Source organism: Trachemys scripta, chromosome 6, assembly GCF_013100865.1.
Source record: "Trachemys scripta elegans isolate TJP31775 chromosome 6, CAS_Tse_1.0, whole genome shotgun sequence".
Taxonomy (NCBI): domain Eukaryota; kingdom Metazoa; phylum Chordata; order Testudines; family Emydidae; genus Trachemys; species Trachemys scripta.
In genome coordinates, this window is record NC_048303.1 from 49,933,100 (window position 1) to 49,949,294 (window position 16,195).

The 16,195-nt window shown below is 43.7% G+C and overlaps 1 protein-coding gene across 1 annotated transcript in view; it reads right to left on the reverse strand.

The window, feature by feature from the left end:
• Positions 1-16,195, reverse strand: part of EDIL3 (EGF like repeats and discoidin domains 3) — a 440,325-nt gene that overhangs the window by 233,086 nt on the left and 191,044 nt on the right. Inside the window, exon 4 of the mRNA XM_034773693.1 lies at positions 5,944-6,072. Coding sequence (XP_034629584.1) covers positions 5,944-6,072 — 129 coding nt within the window. The remainder of the gene's footprint in view (positions 1-5,943; positions 6,073-16,195) is intronic.

Here is a 16,195-nt window from a genome sequence, read left to right on the forward strand (position 1 = left end):
TGAAGCCGGTAGCGCTCGGGCTTTGGGCAGCCCCTGTGCCTCCGGACCCTGCGCCCCCAGCCGGGCACTTCCCCTCCCGGGCTCCGGCGGCGCAGGGTCCGGAGGCACGGGGGCTGCCCAAAGTCGGTAGCACTGGGGCAGCCCGGCTCTTAAACAGAGCCTAAGAGGAGCAGAGCCTGCAGCTGCGGGGGCTCTGCTTCTCTTCGGCTCTGTGTAACTTATACAGTGTAAGTTACGCAGAGCCGCCGGAGCCCCGGAGGGGAAGTGCCCGGCTGGGGGCGCAGGGTCCGGAGGCATAGGGGCTGCCCAAAGCCTGAGCGCTACCGGCTTCACGGTTTGCTGGGCAGCCTCCAGACCCTGCGCCCCCGGCTGGGCGCTTCCCCTCCCGGGCTCCAGCTGTGCTGGGGAAGCGCCGGCTGGGGGCGCAGGGTCTGGGGGCTGCCCGGGAAACCATGAAGCTGGTAGCACTGGGGCAGCCCTTTCCCCCTGGCTGGGAGTGGGAAGGAGGAGGGGGCGGAGTTAGGGTGGGGAAGGGGCGGAGTTGGGGCGGGGCTAGGGGTGGGGAAATGGGCGGGGCCAGGGCCCGTGGAGGGTCCTCTTTTTTTATTTATGAGATATGGTAACCCTAGGAGGTGGTAACCCAGACTTTGAACCTAGTCTGGTTTTCTAGCAGTGTAGGGCATTTTTGTATTGTTGTAAGTATTTCCCCTTAACACTCTAAGAATATAAACGACATCCCAGCCAAACCCCCACATCTGAACATCCCCAGGTTTCACTTGACTTTTTCAGTGTGGGCTTCTCTCTTGTTTCTGTCTGTCTAGTGGCAGGCAGTAACTCATTCACTGCATTCATTTACATACAGAAGGGTAATCTTCCCAGCCAGAAGAGAAAAATAAATAAAAGTTTTAAAATAAAGTCTTGGATTCTTAGGGGCAAATCAAAAACCAGGGAAAACCCCAAAATTGTGAAATGGATGGATTTTCTCCAGCTGTGCCTCTGGATAACTCAGTTTCTCCTTTGAATAAGATTAAGAGGTATAGACAGTGTTACAGTATATGATTACACGGTAATGGTCTCCTACTGCAAATACTAAAGCAAAGCTGAAGCATTAGACATAATAAATATCAAGGCATTTGTTTTCAGAGCAGCAGCTATTTGCCCTGTATTATTATGCCTCATAAAATGATTAATTAATGATGTTGATAATGTAAATGTTTTATGATGAATGTTGATTCAGTAGTGCAGATCACTATCCCTCTGTTTTAAAAGGTGCATTCAGATAGGCTAACAGAACTTTGTCATTCGCAGTCATAAAAGAGAAGTATAATAAACTCTAATTATGCTTGCTTCTGATGAAGGGTAAATATTTATATTTACATAACAATTTTCAACCATAAAGCTCCCAAGGCAGTAGAGAAATTGACTTTGTTCTCATCTGAATTATGACATGCAGTGTAATGACCACTACAGCTATGCTGAGTGAGAGCCTGACTCAATACTGACTCAGAGCCTGATTTTCCTGTTGTTGCTCACCAGGTTGACATCATATAGCTAACTTCTCCCCAGTGTGAGTAAGGCATTTGAAATCTAGACCTTCATATATGTAGAAAAACACTATACAAGGTAAGCGAGGATTGCAGAGAGGGAGACTGCCATGTACTAATATATCAGGAATATTTAATAGTTCCTTACCCCTTGAGCATTTCAGTGAAGGTATCAGAACTAGATCTGAGGGATCTGGGTTTTCCCATCCAAATCCATCCCTGCTTTTCGTTATGATCCCCGACTGTCTGGCAATGATGTTATTTAGAATATCTTCCTCCCCAGTTTTGCTAGTGGAGTATCAGAAACTTTTGAGACAAGTGTTGACACTTAATATGTAATATTGCAATCAAACATGGCATATGAAATCAGTAAAATTAATACTGTTCTTTTATAATTTACATACCAATTATTTACATGAGCAAAAGGTCAGGGTGTCTCAGAAATATTGATTGGATTCTGGTTAACATGAATGACAGAATGTCAGCTTCTGGAGTGTATCTTGATTGCAAAATCAATCATCTAGTGTAATTGATTTAGCGGGAGAATATTAAACATTAAAGAAATCTGAGATAAAACTAAATTAGTGTGTGATCTTTTAGAAATTTTAATAGTTTTAGAAGATGTTATGTATCTTGGAATGGGGTCATTTTAATTTAACTTCTTATGCTGGACCGATTTTGACAGATTTTTAATTTGAATTGTAATGAATTTGCAATTGAATTCCTACACAGGAAAGTAGGAGTTTAGAGTCCTAATTTTTCATAAGTTCATAAAACTTTGTGTTGCAAAGGATTTTGGCTAAAAGAGATACCAGTGTGCTGAAGTGTTTGGGAAACTCCATTTGAGATGATAGAATTTGTGCATATCATTTTCTATTAATAAGATGACAGAATTTATATGAGTTTGTGTTGTCCAGGAAAGGGCTGGACAGTATCAGATGTACAGTTCTGGGGGAAAGTCTAGGACTGGGAATTTTCTGGTGTTCTGCAATGTAATTGAAGAGTGCCTGGCCATAGCACTCAGACAGTATAGCTGGGAGTAATTTACATGCAGGAGTGGTTGCTCTCACAGCAAAGCGGCGTAAAAGGTACCCTAGGTTGGAGAATTGAGGGGACACAGCTGTTCAACAGTCCAGATCAGACACCGGGTAAAATGTCACTATTATACATAGGTAGAACTGGGATTTTCCCTCCCCCCTCTCCCGCCCCGAACAGTAAGTAAATTCACCAAATAATGCACTTGGAGCAAGAAAACTATTCATGAATTCTGATAGAATTTGGTGAATAGATCCATCCCTCCCCATCCCCCCCACCATGGCCATTTTGAAATTAAATGTTACAACTTTTCATTTCAAAATTAAGATTTTGTTTTCCTTTATATTAATGCAGCTTTTAGAAAGAAACAAAGATGAAACAAAGGAAAATGTAGTTCTGTGAAAGAATAGTGGTTGCTGTTCTATTAGTGTAGACAGAACATTATAAAACAGAATTTCCATTAATTACCATGAAAACAACTTAAGCTAACATCACTTATTGGCATGTCTGTTGCTTGATGACTGCATTCTATATTTAAGAATCCTCATATAATACAAGAGTTGCTATCTTAAGTACACGTTGATGTCTAATTTTATTAGACAATAAATATTTAGTGTGTAATCCTGAATAAATAGTCAGAGCCTAAAATGCAGTATTAAGCCAAGTAAGAATCACCCACTATTGTTTTTGAGTAGGTTTCTTTCCACAGTCCAGCTGGTGCTATTTGACTAAATCCTGAGGTCCATATTTCAGTTTGTTAGTATTTTCTCCAAGACCTCTTTCTACTTGGCTTCCTATTAATTTAGTTCAACTCCAGATTATGTTACTCAAGTATCTTTATTTGGCATATAGCAAAGGTATGCTGAGTTGGTAAGACTCAAACACAGGGGGTGGATGCAAGGTACATCAGAGACCCAAAGTTATACAGCAAACCTCTTCCTTTATATACATTTACACATATGTTGCATTACTGTGCATTACGTTACATTACACGCTTTGGGATTGATTTGGCTACTTTGTAGGAACCAATCCCTGTTCAACATGCTCCGTCTACATACTGTCCATTGCAGATCCTACGCTTTTCCACGTTTCAGGTTCCAGGCTTATTTTATCCACTGTTATTATAAATTCCCTTTTCCACTAGTGTGGCCCAGATCAATGTGCTGTTTAACAATCTTGACCATTAATTTATTTTAAAGTTTGTGTAATAGAGTGCATATTACGGATAGTTAAGGCTTTTGGCTGCAGGGTTAAAATACTAATCCCCTCTCCTTTCTTCATGGCTTGCTTGAATGTATTAGTTAAGGAGTTAATTTTGAGGTTTAGTTTTGAATGATGGCAGAATTTTATAAGGAGACTCCAACTCTTGTGCCACTCAGTATGGTTACCAATGTATTTTTTGTTTGTTTGTTTTAGGGTTTTTGTGGCACAGGAATTAGGGTCTCCCTCTAAAACTCTACATAGTATGCCCTTCGACACCCATGCATAGCATGGTAGATTAATTCTTGCTTTTATGACCATAAGCATGGTGCTGTAGGGTTTCGCCACGAGACCAGGTGAACACTTATTGTCTGCCTTAGCAGCACACTGACATCTCTGCCCTCTTAAATGGATAGGGAGAGTGACATGAATAGCTTTGCAGATTCTGTACAGGTATAATACTACCCTAAACCACAAGATTGCCCCCAACGTTGGAAACTGTCACCACTGCATGGATGCAAATTTACAAAGCAAAAGGGGAAGAAACTATTTTTTTGCTTCTTTCTTTACATATTTTTATGTGCTTTGAACTAACTTGCATTAGCCCAGCTTTGTCTTTATTTCCCAGGTCTAGCAAGTATACAAAGGGGCCAAGTCTGTCCAACACCAAGTATGGACCATACCACCTCACCTTCAGGAAAATGCGGTGAGGAGCCTGATTTTGAATCATGATTTCAATTCCACTTGATGCTCAGTCAGGTCTTCTTTGGCATTGAACCATGCCTTGGTCTTCTGTACTTCCACTTTATTTTTCCCATCACACTTTTTTGCACTTGCAAAATTTGCCTTTGCAATTTCTGTACTCAGGCCTCGGACAGGGCTACAGTAGCCAGACAGGCTGCAACTGGGTTAACTATATTCTTCCACAATCTCATTGGTCTTTTTATTAAGGCCTTGCAGGGGGAAAAGCCTTGGAGCATAGTTTCTTCTTACACAAACACTAATTCCACTAATGCCGAATGAGTTAAATGAATCTTTCAAGAGCCCCGAACTTCTATTTAACTTTCCTACTGTTCTAGATCATGGAGTCTCATTTATTGGATGAGAACATGACAGCAGAGTTCATGGTCTAGTTACTCTTTTGATGATAAATATTCATGACTCCTATTGATCAGCCCTTTGCTGATGAACTACTACTGACATATTAATTGGAGACCTTTGAGGCATACATTTCCTGCATAATTAAAGTAAAAGCTGTTCTTTTGCTAAAATCTGCATATTGGCTAAGTGTAATAGGGTGGGACTCCCTTCATACAATTTTTAATAAACTCCAGAGACATTACTGACAGTGTGAGGTTTACTATTAATGATTTATTTAGAGTAGGACTTGATTATCAATACAAGTTTTCTGGCCTGTAACTATACATGCTTAAAATGTAACCAATATCAATACGATGATCATAACGTAATGTGAAATTTAAGTTAGAAGTGTGTGGACTTTTTCCAGTGAATTATATGAAATGGAAAGTGGACCAAATATTGGGCTTAAAAACATCAAATTTAGAAGTCCATCCCTTTTTAAATCTGAAGCTTCCAACCCTCAGGAAAATCTCTCTGTTGAATTAAACATCATGATTTAGAATACTCTTCTTTGGCTCCTATCAAAGTGGGATGAAGAAGATCTAGAAAATTAACTAAAATAAAGATCTCCTTTTAACTACCCTTTATATTTTCAGCTGTCATTAATCAAATTAATCAGCATCGGCATCAAGACAAAACCCAAAGCCTTTTCTCCATTTAGAACAAGATGTCTCTGTACTAGAGACATCAGGCCAATGTCTGCTCTCCATTACACCCACAGTAAATGAGAGCAGAATTTGGTTAGTCTTTCTTTAGCACTAGATTTTTAGCATATACTCAACCAATTTAATTTTTGTTTCATTTCCTGTCAATGGCTCAGCATCAACAATCATGAGAAAAAGTAATTTTAAATTGGTAGTGTTCTCAATATTCAACAGCACTAACCTGGTCATGGCATAAATACCTACTAATTAGATGTCCCAGGAAATGAGAACAGGTGTCAGTATTAATACTGCAAACATAGAAAGAGATTTTAAAGGCGCTTGTCCATAAATGTAATAAAAGTTACAGTATTGAAACTTACTGTGCTGGCAGTGAATTCCATTAAATCCCTTTGGACATTTACAGACGTATCCTATGAATGTATCCCCTCGATACGCTTCACTAATTTCACAGGTTCCACCATTATGACAGGGATTAGGAAGGCACGGTCCTGAAAGATAAAAATAATGTAGTAATTTAAGTGTTTTCATTTAAACCCCCACATTATATATTCCACTAACCCACTAAAATCTACCCTTCACTTCATTCAGATTACTTACCATCGTAGATTTTATTAACATGAAGAATTATGAAGCATGTCACTCTTCATTAATCACAGCATTATATTTTTAGTACAAGAGAAGAACATGGGATTAATGCCTGATCTTACTCCCATTGAAAACAATGGGAGTTTTACCACTTATGTAAATGAGGTAATGTATATTCATCAAGTAACTCTTATGGCAGTTACTCATTTGCATACAAATCCTAGATCTACTAGGCTTACCAGGTATGCAAGGACTTTCATCTCAAATATGCCTGCACAGCCCCTTCATGGGGCTTTAGTGGCATGAAGGATGTCGTGAATTGGGTGAGTTTCACTTTGAGAACATGTGACGGTATACACCAGTCATTAGGTTATCTGAACCAATTTTCCCTTCCATGATAAGCAACTTCTTAACTTATCTGTTTCAAATCACTTCTAAGAGTTCCTTTCATAAATGAAATCACTTCTTTCTACAACCATGAGATCTAATTGTTTGTCTGTCTCTCATTCACAGTGGGTGTTTTGGTAGAGTTTCTAAGTACAGTAAATGTTATTTTTTATATAGACTGTGGATGCCTTGAAATAACTAGACTACGTTAAATCTAGGTCAGTTGTTTATTCTTTTCTTTTTAACTGTTTTGTGTTGAAAACATTTACCATTCAATATGTTTTTTAATATCTCAGCTATACTGACCAATAAAATTCCTATAAGAACAAATGTTTGCATTTGATAAAGATTGTTTCCAGTCTTACCTCACGAAGAATTGGTGATCTGAACATTTAAAAATCAATAACATGCCTTAAAAATATCTCAAGTGAGCACTACAAAACTATTTTATTTACATTCTTTACTATCCCCAACTCCTCTCCGCATACACACAGAAGCTAATCTCCATTGTTGAAATGCAGTGGTATAAGCCTTGTAATTATTCAGCCACTTAAAATCTTATTTTGTGGTAAAAAGAGAAAATATTTTTCCATTCTACAACATAGGCCTGGTCTACACTACACAGTTGGGTCAACATAAGCTGCCTTACATCGACCTAATACTGAATGTATCTTCACTACCAGGTCCTTTCCACCAACATAACTCATCTGACACATCAACTTAATTACTCCACCTCTGCAAGAGGTGTAGTGCTTAATTTGATCTTGTTAGATTGACATAGAGGCGGTGTAGACATTGCGTTGCTTACGTCGACCTAACTGGCCTCTAGGAGGTGTACCACAATTCTCCACTGTGACCACTCAGGTAAATGTTGTCAATTCCACTGCACAACAGCCAGGTATACAGGAAACAGCCCCACCCTATTGAAGGATTAGAAACTTTTGAATTTCCCTTTCCTGTTTTTTTGGCATGGAGAGCTCACCTGCCCAGCTGATCATGGCGGCTCCATGCTCCAAATGTGCTCCAGCCTGGAGTACCCAGGAGGTAGTGGCTCTTCTTGGTCTGTGAGGAGAAGAGGCTGTGCACTGGGCCGGCGCTTCCATTTAGGCGACCTAGGCAGCACCAGGATTTGGGGGGGAGGGGCGGCAATTCGGCGGCGGGGGGTCATTCCGCGCTCCGGGTGTTCAGCGGCAATTCTGTGGAGGGTCCTTCACTCGCTCCGGGACCCGCTGCCGAAGTGCCCCGAAGACCAGGAGCGCGGAAAGACCCCCTGCCGCAGAACTGTCGACGACAACCCGGAGCGCGGAAGGACCCCTGCCTAGGGCATTAAAAACCCTGGCGCCGCTCCTGGCTGTGCAGGCACAACTCCAAACTGTAGGGGGAGATTTTGGCAAACCAGTAAAGTGCCTGAAACCACTATGGCTTATTGCTAAAAGCAGCCAAGTCAGCAGGCCATAAAGTGGCCATGTAGCAAACTCAGCTTGACCAAGACAGGAGGGGAGGGAGTTTTGGGTGCCACAGAAAGGGCAGCTTGACCCTGTGTCCTTCGTGATAAGAATTGTGTTGAAGTTGCTGATATATGCATTTTAGAAGAGCAGGAATGTCTATTGGGGCCTCAAGGCCGCAAACATTGGGAAAACCACACACCTAGTTAATCAATAATCAGAAGGAAACCTCTTGCTTGACCAGTGAAACTACTTGCTTAACAAGTTTTCTTTAAGGGACATGGCATTCTATTACTAATGTATAAATAAAGGGGAAAAGTTTGAGGCAGGGGGACTCTTCAGGACTGGACTCTCCCTCTGGATGCATCTTGTATTCCCCACAAGCACATGGGCTGCCGCTGTGCCTCTCGAGAACCACATTCAGCTTCAGTAATTATCAAGGGTTGGGGGTGTTTTACTAACTTGTTGCGGACGTGTGCAAGTGCTTGAGACGAAGTAAAGTTTAGTTTTAAGTGAAAGCACTCTTGTGTTGTCCTGTTTGTGCCAGTCATCTATTGGTTGGACGGCCATGTCTTCCCTGATTTATTTCCTGACACCACCTCACATAGAGTAAAAGTTACCAAGAGCTTTGGGTTGAAGAGCAGTGCCATGTGAAAATCAAGGACCTGAGGCAGGCATACCAGAAGGCAAGGGACATGAACAGTCTACAGCAGCAACCCCACCGCAACTCCCAAGAGCAGTGTGGATACCTCTGAGGAGTTGGAGTTCTAGGCCAGCGCAGGCAATGCTGAGGAGGTGGTCTTGGATGAAGAAGAGAAGGAGGAGAATAGGAGACAGGCAAGCAGGGGATCCATTTTCCTGGAGAGCCAGGAGCTGTTTGTAACCTCAGAGCAGTCCAGCTAGTCGCAGAACAGCATCGTGGCTGAGCGTGATGCCAGGGAAGGAACCTCTGATGAGTATGCAATTTCAAATAGTATTTTTGGGGTCACATGTTCTTGTACTCTATTTTTTCATTAAAATTAACAAGGTGAGGTCAAGTGGCTATCTGCCTCAGTGGCTGCATGAGCTAGGCAGAGGATGCCCCACGAAAAAGACTGTTTATGTATATAGGGGTGGCCTAAGAATCCTACATAGAGATCTCCAGGAACCTTCCATGGAGGTGTTCTGCAATCCATTGCAGATGGTTTCTGGGGAGGGCTTCCTTATTTCTTCTCCACAGTAGAATACTTTCCCGTGCCACTCCAGTATTAATTTGGCTGGCATCATTGCAGTATACAGCATAGCAGCATAAGGACCCAATCTGTACCTGGACGCTTGCAACATCTGTTCCCTTGCCACCTCTGTTACCCTCAGGAGAGTGATATCAGCTAGGGACACCTAGGGGAGACGGTGGTAGTTTTCATTTCATCTGCTTAGACCACAAACAATAGTGCCTGTGCAAAAAATAATGTATTTGTTCCCTTCATCAACGGTTTCCAAAATATGGCTGTAGTTTAGGTGGCAGGGGTCAGCACTGACCTCAGTAACTGCAAGCCTTGGGCGACAGCTATCAGCAGTGGCACTAGGGAGTTGGTTGTGGGGGAAGGGAAATTTTGTGGTGCCCACTCACCATCACAAGCACCCTCTCCCAGCGCAGCTTCTACCAAGGCTTGCAGTTTGGGAAGGGGAACACTGGTCCCCGATCTCAAGACTATGTTCAAGTTGCAAAGGGGAGGTGGCTCCGGTCCTGCTGTCGGTTGCCCGCCCAATGCTGCTGATGGTCCGGTGTCCATGCCCCAGGGCTATACTCACCATGCCTGGGACAGCAAACCAGTTCAAGGAATACCTTGAATAAATGAAAATGTTCTGCCTAAAACGTCCTTCAAATATGGGGAGTGGTTTTTATATAGCAACTCCGCACTAGACCTGGTCTGTACTGACAATGGTTGCTTTGTGCTTTCCATGGCTTACAGCTCAAAGTGTGGTCTTCAGCTCTTCCCCCACATGAGCGGAGAGGCTCTCCCAGATAAGATGAAGGTGAAAGAGATCACGTGATGACATGTTAAATGAGATAGTGAATGCTTCTGGGACAGAAGACACTGAGCAGAAAGCCTGGAGGATTTCTCTCTCTGAAAAACTGGACATAGCAAACAGGAGAGCAGCCCAGAAGCATGAGCATGGCAGGCAGCAGGAGATGCTAGGGATTCTGAAGGAAGAAAGAGACACTTTGAGGCGTCTGGTTGACCCTCAGGAGAAACACCTTGAGACTAGAGTCCCTCCGCAGCCCCTGCACAACAGCATTCCAACATCGCCGTATTCCCCCTCCCACTCTCCCAAACATTCCAGGAGGTGAGGCAGGGAATGCAATATCCCTTCCACTCAACCCCAGGGGAGGGTCCTAAGAATAAAAGCCGCACATACGATGATGTGTGACAAGCAAGGCTACTGTGCTTTTAAAGACAAGATGAATGTGGTTTTTTTCCCTTCCAGTTTTATTCCACCATGTGTCTGAGGTTAAATTCTATTTGTGATCATTAAGTTTCAGTATGTTTGGTCAAAGAACTCCATGTCTTGAGAATGAATTATTTTTTATTCATTTAAAGGGGGGGTGGAGGGGAGAAAGAGGGAAAGTGAAGCAACAGAGAGGATGTGCTGGAGACAAAAACCCAGCATTCGCAGCAAGGTTCATACTATTGGAAGGCACAATACAGAGAAGCTGTGCACATTACTGTGCCTCATTACTGAAATGGGGTTTCAAAGCCACCCTGAGACACAGTGCTCCATGATGGGTTCTTCTTATAGCCTTGGTATCTGGTGTGGTTAGAGGTTTGGCCGTGTGTCTGTGTGTTCTCCCTGTATGCTGTTCTAGCTCTGCGCACACAGGTGGCAGAGCAGACCTTGAGCGAACCGCCCAATAATCTGTCTGCTCAAAATTAGCAGACAGCCTATCCACCTCCATGCCCCATCCCTATGGAAACTTTTCTGCCTTTGCCTCACAGATATTATGAAGTAGGTAGCTATAACCATGGGACAATTGCTTTCCCTGAGGTCTAACCTAGTAAGCAAATTGCGACACCGACACTTTAAACAGCCACCATTCTGCACTTGCTGCACCTATTGTTGAACTGATCCTTGCTGCTGTCCTGGTGTCCAGTGTACAGCTTCATGAGCCACCAGAGTAAGCGGTAGTCTGGGTCTCCCAGGACCACTATTGGCATTTCAACGTCACTTGTGGTTATTTTGCATTCCAGAAAGAAAGTCCCTGCTTGCAGCTTTCTGAACAAACCTGTGTTCTTAAAGATGCCTATGTCATGCACCTTTCCCTCACCATCCCACATTGATGTTAGTAAAATGGCCCCGGTGATCCATCAGCGCTTGCAACACCATTGAAAAGTATCCCTTTCTGTTTACGTACTCTTTGGCAAGATGGTCTAGTACCAAGATAGAGATATACGTGCCATACATCACCCCACTGCAGTTAGGGAACCCCATTGCGGCAAAACCATCCAGTATTTTGTGCACATTGCCCAGAGTCACAACCCTTCTTAGTAAAAGGAGATTAATGACCGGACGTACTTGGATCACAACAGTTCCCACAGTGAATTTACCAACTCCAAATTGATTCTCCACTGACTGGTGGCAATCTGGCATTGCAAGCTTCTCCACGGCGATCACCACTCGCTTCTCCACTGTCAGAACAGGTCTCATTTTAGTGTTGCTATACACCAGGGCTGGGGGGAGCTCTGCACACAGTTCCTGGAAAGTGGCCTTACGCATATAAAAGTTTTGCAGCCATTGATCGTCACCTAATAACTGCATAACAATGTGATTCCACCAGTCAGTGCTTGTTTCTCAGGACCAAAAATGGCGCTCCACCATGTTCAGCTGCTGAGTGACTGCCAGAAGCAACCAGAAATTGTTTTGTTCTATGGCTTCCAGCAGAGCTTCTTGAAGGGCACTGCAATGTTCCGCACAGCAGCCCCTCTCGTGCCTCTGGCAATACTGCAGGATAAGGTGTGTGGTGTTTGTAATGCTCACAACAACAGCGCACAGCTGAGATGGGTCCATGCTTCTCAGGTGATATGGCATGCATGTGGCTATGCCAGCCTTTGATGGGTTCCAATTGAAATCAGGGGAGGTAGGGTGAAAACTACATCATGGACATTGAAGTCATTCCTGCACGAATGTTTTGGTTCCGTGAGGCATTGCAAGCCCTTCCCAAAACCCCCTGCAGTGAGTTGAGTGTGGGATAGCCAGGGCCGGCTTTAGGAAGTGTGGGGCCCAATTTGAATAGTTTTGACGAGGCCCGCCACCGAAATGCCACCGAAGACCCAGAGTGCCACCGAAGTGCTGCCGAAGACCTGGAGCACAGAGCCCTCTTAGGCGTGGGGCCCGATTCGGGGGAATTGGCGTAAAGCTGGCCCTAGGGATAGCTACCCACAGTACACTGCTCTCTGCATCGATGCAAGCGCTGCTAGTGAGGACATGCTCCACCAACACACACAGTATGGTGTGGACAGGCACTACTGACTTAATTACGGTGCAGCTGGATGTTTACTTAACTGAAGTCGACTTAAGATTGCAGTATAAACATACCCACAGTTTACTGTCAAACAACACTGGGAAATGAATGATTTAAAGTTAAAAGAGCTATAAGTTTCATGTTTTGGGGGCTCTGTCTTTAACTTTCAACAAAACAATACCAGAGAACTAAATCTGAATAAGATTGCTGACAGTCTCATCCAGAAAGCTACAGTGAGACATAATGTCTTTAAACTGGGACATTAGTGAAAACAGCTTGTAGGTGATTGCATGATAATGTAATTATGAAGTTCATAACAATTTAATCATTATTAAAATAGTAAAGATACCAATGATAGACACATTCAGTAAACTAGACTATGAAAGAAGTGTATAAATATGCTGAAAATAGCCTCCCCACAAAACTGGCAGGGTGCCCACTCCCTTCCCCCTTCCCCAATACTGACACCTCTTGAAAAGCACCCACCGGCAAAAACAAAAGTCAGCACTTGTGATGTTTCACTCCATATTCTTTATGAAAATATGCTTATAATATGCATATGACATAACTAAGATATACTTTATGCCAGTGGAGGCACATGTAAGATATCTTTGGGAAGGTTATGATTTACTGAATGTGATTATCCAATTTATGTGCCTGTATCATTTCTGTATCTAAAGTTAGAAATATTGACTATGTATCTGTATTTCAAATGTGTTACTTTGGTGTCACCCCCAAACTAGCCCTTTAGGTACAACAATGGAAAAGACAGACAGAGCTAATGGCTCCTTAGCAAAGACAATGGACTGTGAAAGAGCTTAGTCTTCCTGTTGACACTCCAGACAGCCTAGGAATAATGGCTGCCACAGCCCTGCAGAGGCATGGGTCTGAGTCACCTGGTACTGGACCCACCATTTGAAATGCCAGTGTTCTTCCACTGGGAGACAAAGGGTCCCGTCATACACAAGAGCTATAAGGCAACAGGGGAGTGACATCATCATGGTTCTCCTCTGCCTCCCCACCCACCCAAAACACCTGGAAGCAAGAACTGAACTGAGGGGAGAAGGGTTGAACCCAGGTTGGGACAGCATCTAGTTTGTGAGTGGAAACACCTGAAGTTTCCAGCTGCAGTCCAGTGCAGCTGCTTTTCCAGATTTTCTGTAATCTACCTGTGACAATATTTTGGGTGAGAAATTCCGTTTTGTAACCTGTTCCTCAAGTATATTGAGCTTAGCTTGAATATTTTGTTTTATTTGCTCAATAATCTGCTTTGTTCGGTCTTATCTCTTATATTCACTTTTTGTAGTTAATAAACTTATTAAGGGGGGAGAGGCTGTGCATACCTTCCTCCACATTGAGGGAGGAGGTGGATTTCATAATATATCTTTGGGTCTGCACTCCAAGAGAGGTGGACTCCTGAATGCTGGGACAAGTACCTTAAGCTGAGTCTTTCCAGAACTGATATCAGTGTGTTTCATTCTGCAGTTGGGTGTGGCCCTGCCTGTGGGTGTGCTGCAGGAGGCTTAATAGCTTGGCTCAGCAAGACAGGTAAAAAGGGTGCCCAGGTTGGCATAACAGGCAGGTTCAGCGGTATCTTAGCACATCAGATGGCATCCTAAGGGGGGCAACCCATCACAGCACCTATGCCAGATGCACTCCCCAACCTATTAAAGTGGCACCAGTAACAACAGTCCTGGCCAGTGGAGGCTATGCAAAGGGAATACCCTGGCATACCTTGTCCTGAACCATCCACCACCATAAGTTCAGGATAGGCAAAGGAAGTCAGACCAATCTGTCCAAAGGATGACGATTTGGATGATAGACCAACTTCAGCCACATCTGAAGAGGACATGGGCACAGCCTGCGTGCCTACAGCCATATTCGCTAGCAACTTCAGGCATACTTGGACTGTGGTTGAGGGTTGAAATTGCAGCTCCAGACACAGGTGGCGAATCGCTTGGAATCACTCAGTTGGCAGAAATGTTCTCCAATTCCTGAAGTCTATCTGGGTCCCAATGAACACAATTCTTTGCTTGGGAACCAATATTGATTTCCCTTTCCCGTTGCTTAGGTTAAGAACTAGACAATTGAGTAGCATGAAGTGGACAAGAGAGAGGACTTCCTCTCTGGACTTGTCCCCTCAGTAACCATTCATATATATATTTGGGAAGGCACACCTTTATCATCCATTTGCAGTGTAGTGATAGTCCCAGCCAGCTACGACAAACCTGAAGACCTTTGTGTGACTCAGAAGGATTGCTTTGTAGAAATAAGCATCCTGCAGGTCCAGGGCAGTAAACTAGTCATTATGAATCAAGGCAGGAAGGATAGTCGCTAGGGTGACCATATGGAACTCCACATATCTGATGTATATATTGAGATTGTGGAAATCAAGGATAGATTTCATTCCTCCCTTGGGCTTGAGAACCAGGAAATACCAGGAATAGATCTCCTATCCTCCATACTGCAGTGGGACTGCCTCTACTGTCCCCTGAGCCAGTAGAGACTGAGCCTATTCAAGGAGCAGTGTCGCGTGAGAGGGGTCCCTGAAGATGGATGGGATATGCGGGAGGGTACAAGAGATGAAGAGGAACTGTATGGCATAACCCATTCTGACCGGGTATAGGACCCAGTTGTCCATGGTAATCAAGTCCCACACACCACAAAAATGAGCCAGCCTGTCCCTGAACAGAGGGGATGGAGAAGGAGAGGTCACCACTAGATTGCAGTCCTAGACACAAGAGAGTCAAAGTGGATGCTGATGGGTTGGGTAGGGAGCTGGCTGGTTAAATCCAGAACCAGAGGACCTTCTCCTCTGGGATTCCTGGCCCTTCCAGGAATAGGCTTGCTGCCTTATAGGAAGGGAGGACTGTCCAAAAAAACACTGTGGCCAGTATTGCAACTGTTTCTTCTGAGCGCTGTAGTGGTGTCTCTTCATGGCCAGAATATATATTCCCAAAGAATTCTGAAGCCATGTGGCTCTCCTCATAGTCACAGTCAATGCCATAATTTTGGCTGAGGCATCTGCCAAGTCCAAAGATGACTGCAACACGGCCTTGGCCACTACAAGACCTTCCACAATGAATGCCATAAACTCTTCCCTGGAGGGTTCTGGCAACTTGTCTGCAAACTTGGACATCGCTGCCCAATTGACAGTCATATTTAGAGCTCAATGCCTTCTGGTTCATGATGCACATTTGCAGGGAAGTGGAGGTGTGAATCTTCCTCCCCATTAAATCTATCCTTTTGGATTCTTTGTCCTTAGGAGTGGACTTATACCTTCCTTGCCATGCCCGGCCATTTGCTGCAGTTACCACTAGAGAGTTATGGGCCAGGTGGGAGTAAAAACCCTCAAAACCCTGCACAGAAATGAAGTCTCACCTCTCCAAATGCTTTGCCATGGGAAACAATGAAGCTGGAGAAGACCAGAGGGATTTTGCAGGTTCAAAAAAAGCTTTATTTATCAGATGGTCTACTCTCCCTGAAGCTGATGATTGGAGAATATCCAGCAGTTTATGCATATTCTTCTGTTGGAATTCTTTCTGGATAGCTAAGGTACAAGCCATATGCCTCAGGGTGTCCTGTTATGCCATAAAGTCCTCAGGCATTGAGGGAGAGGAGGTCTGCTGTACCAACAATGGGTCCTGTTTTTGAACCACAGGATCTAGTTGAAGTAACCCTAGAGATCCAAAG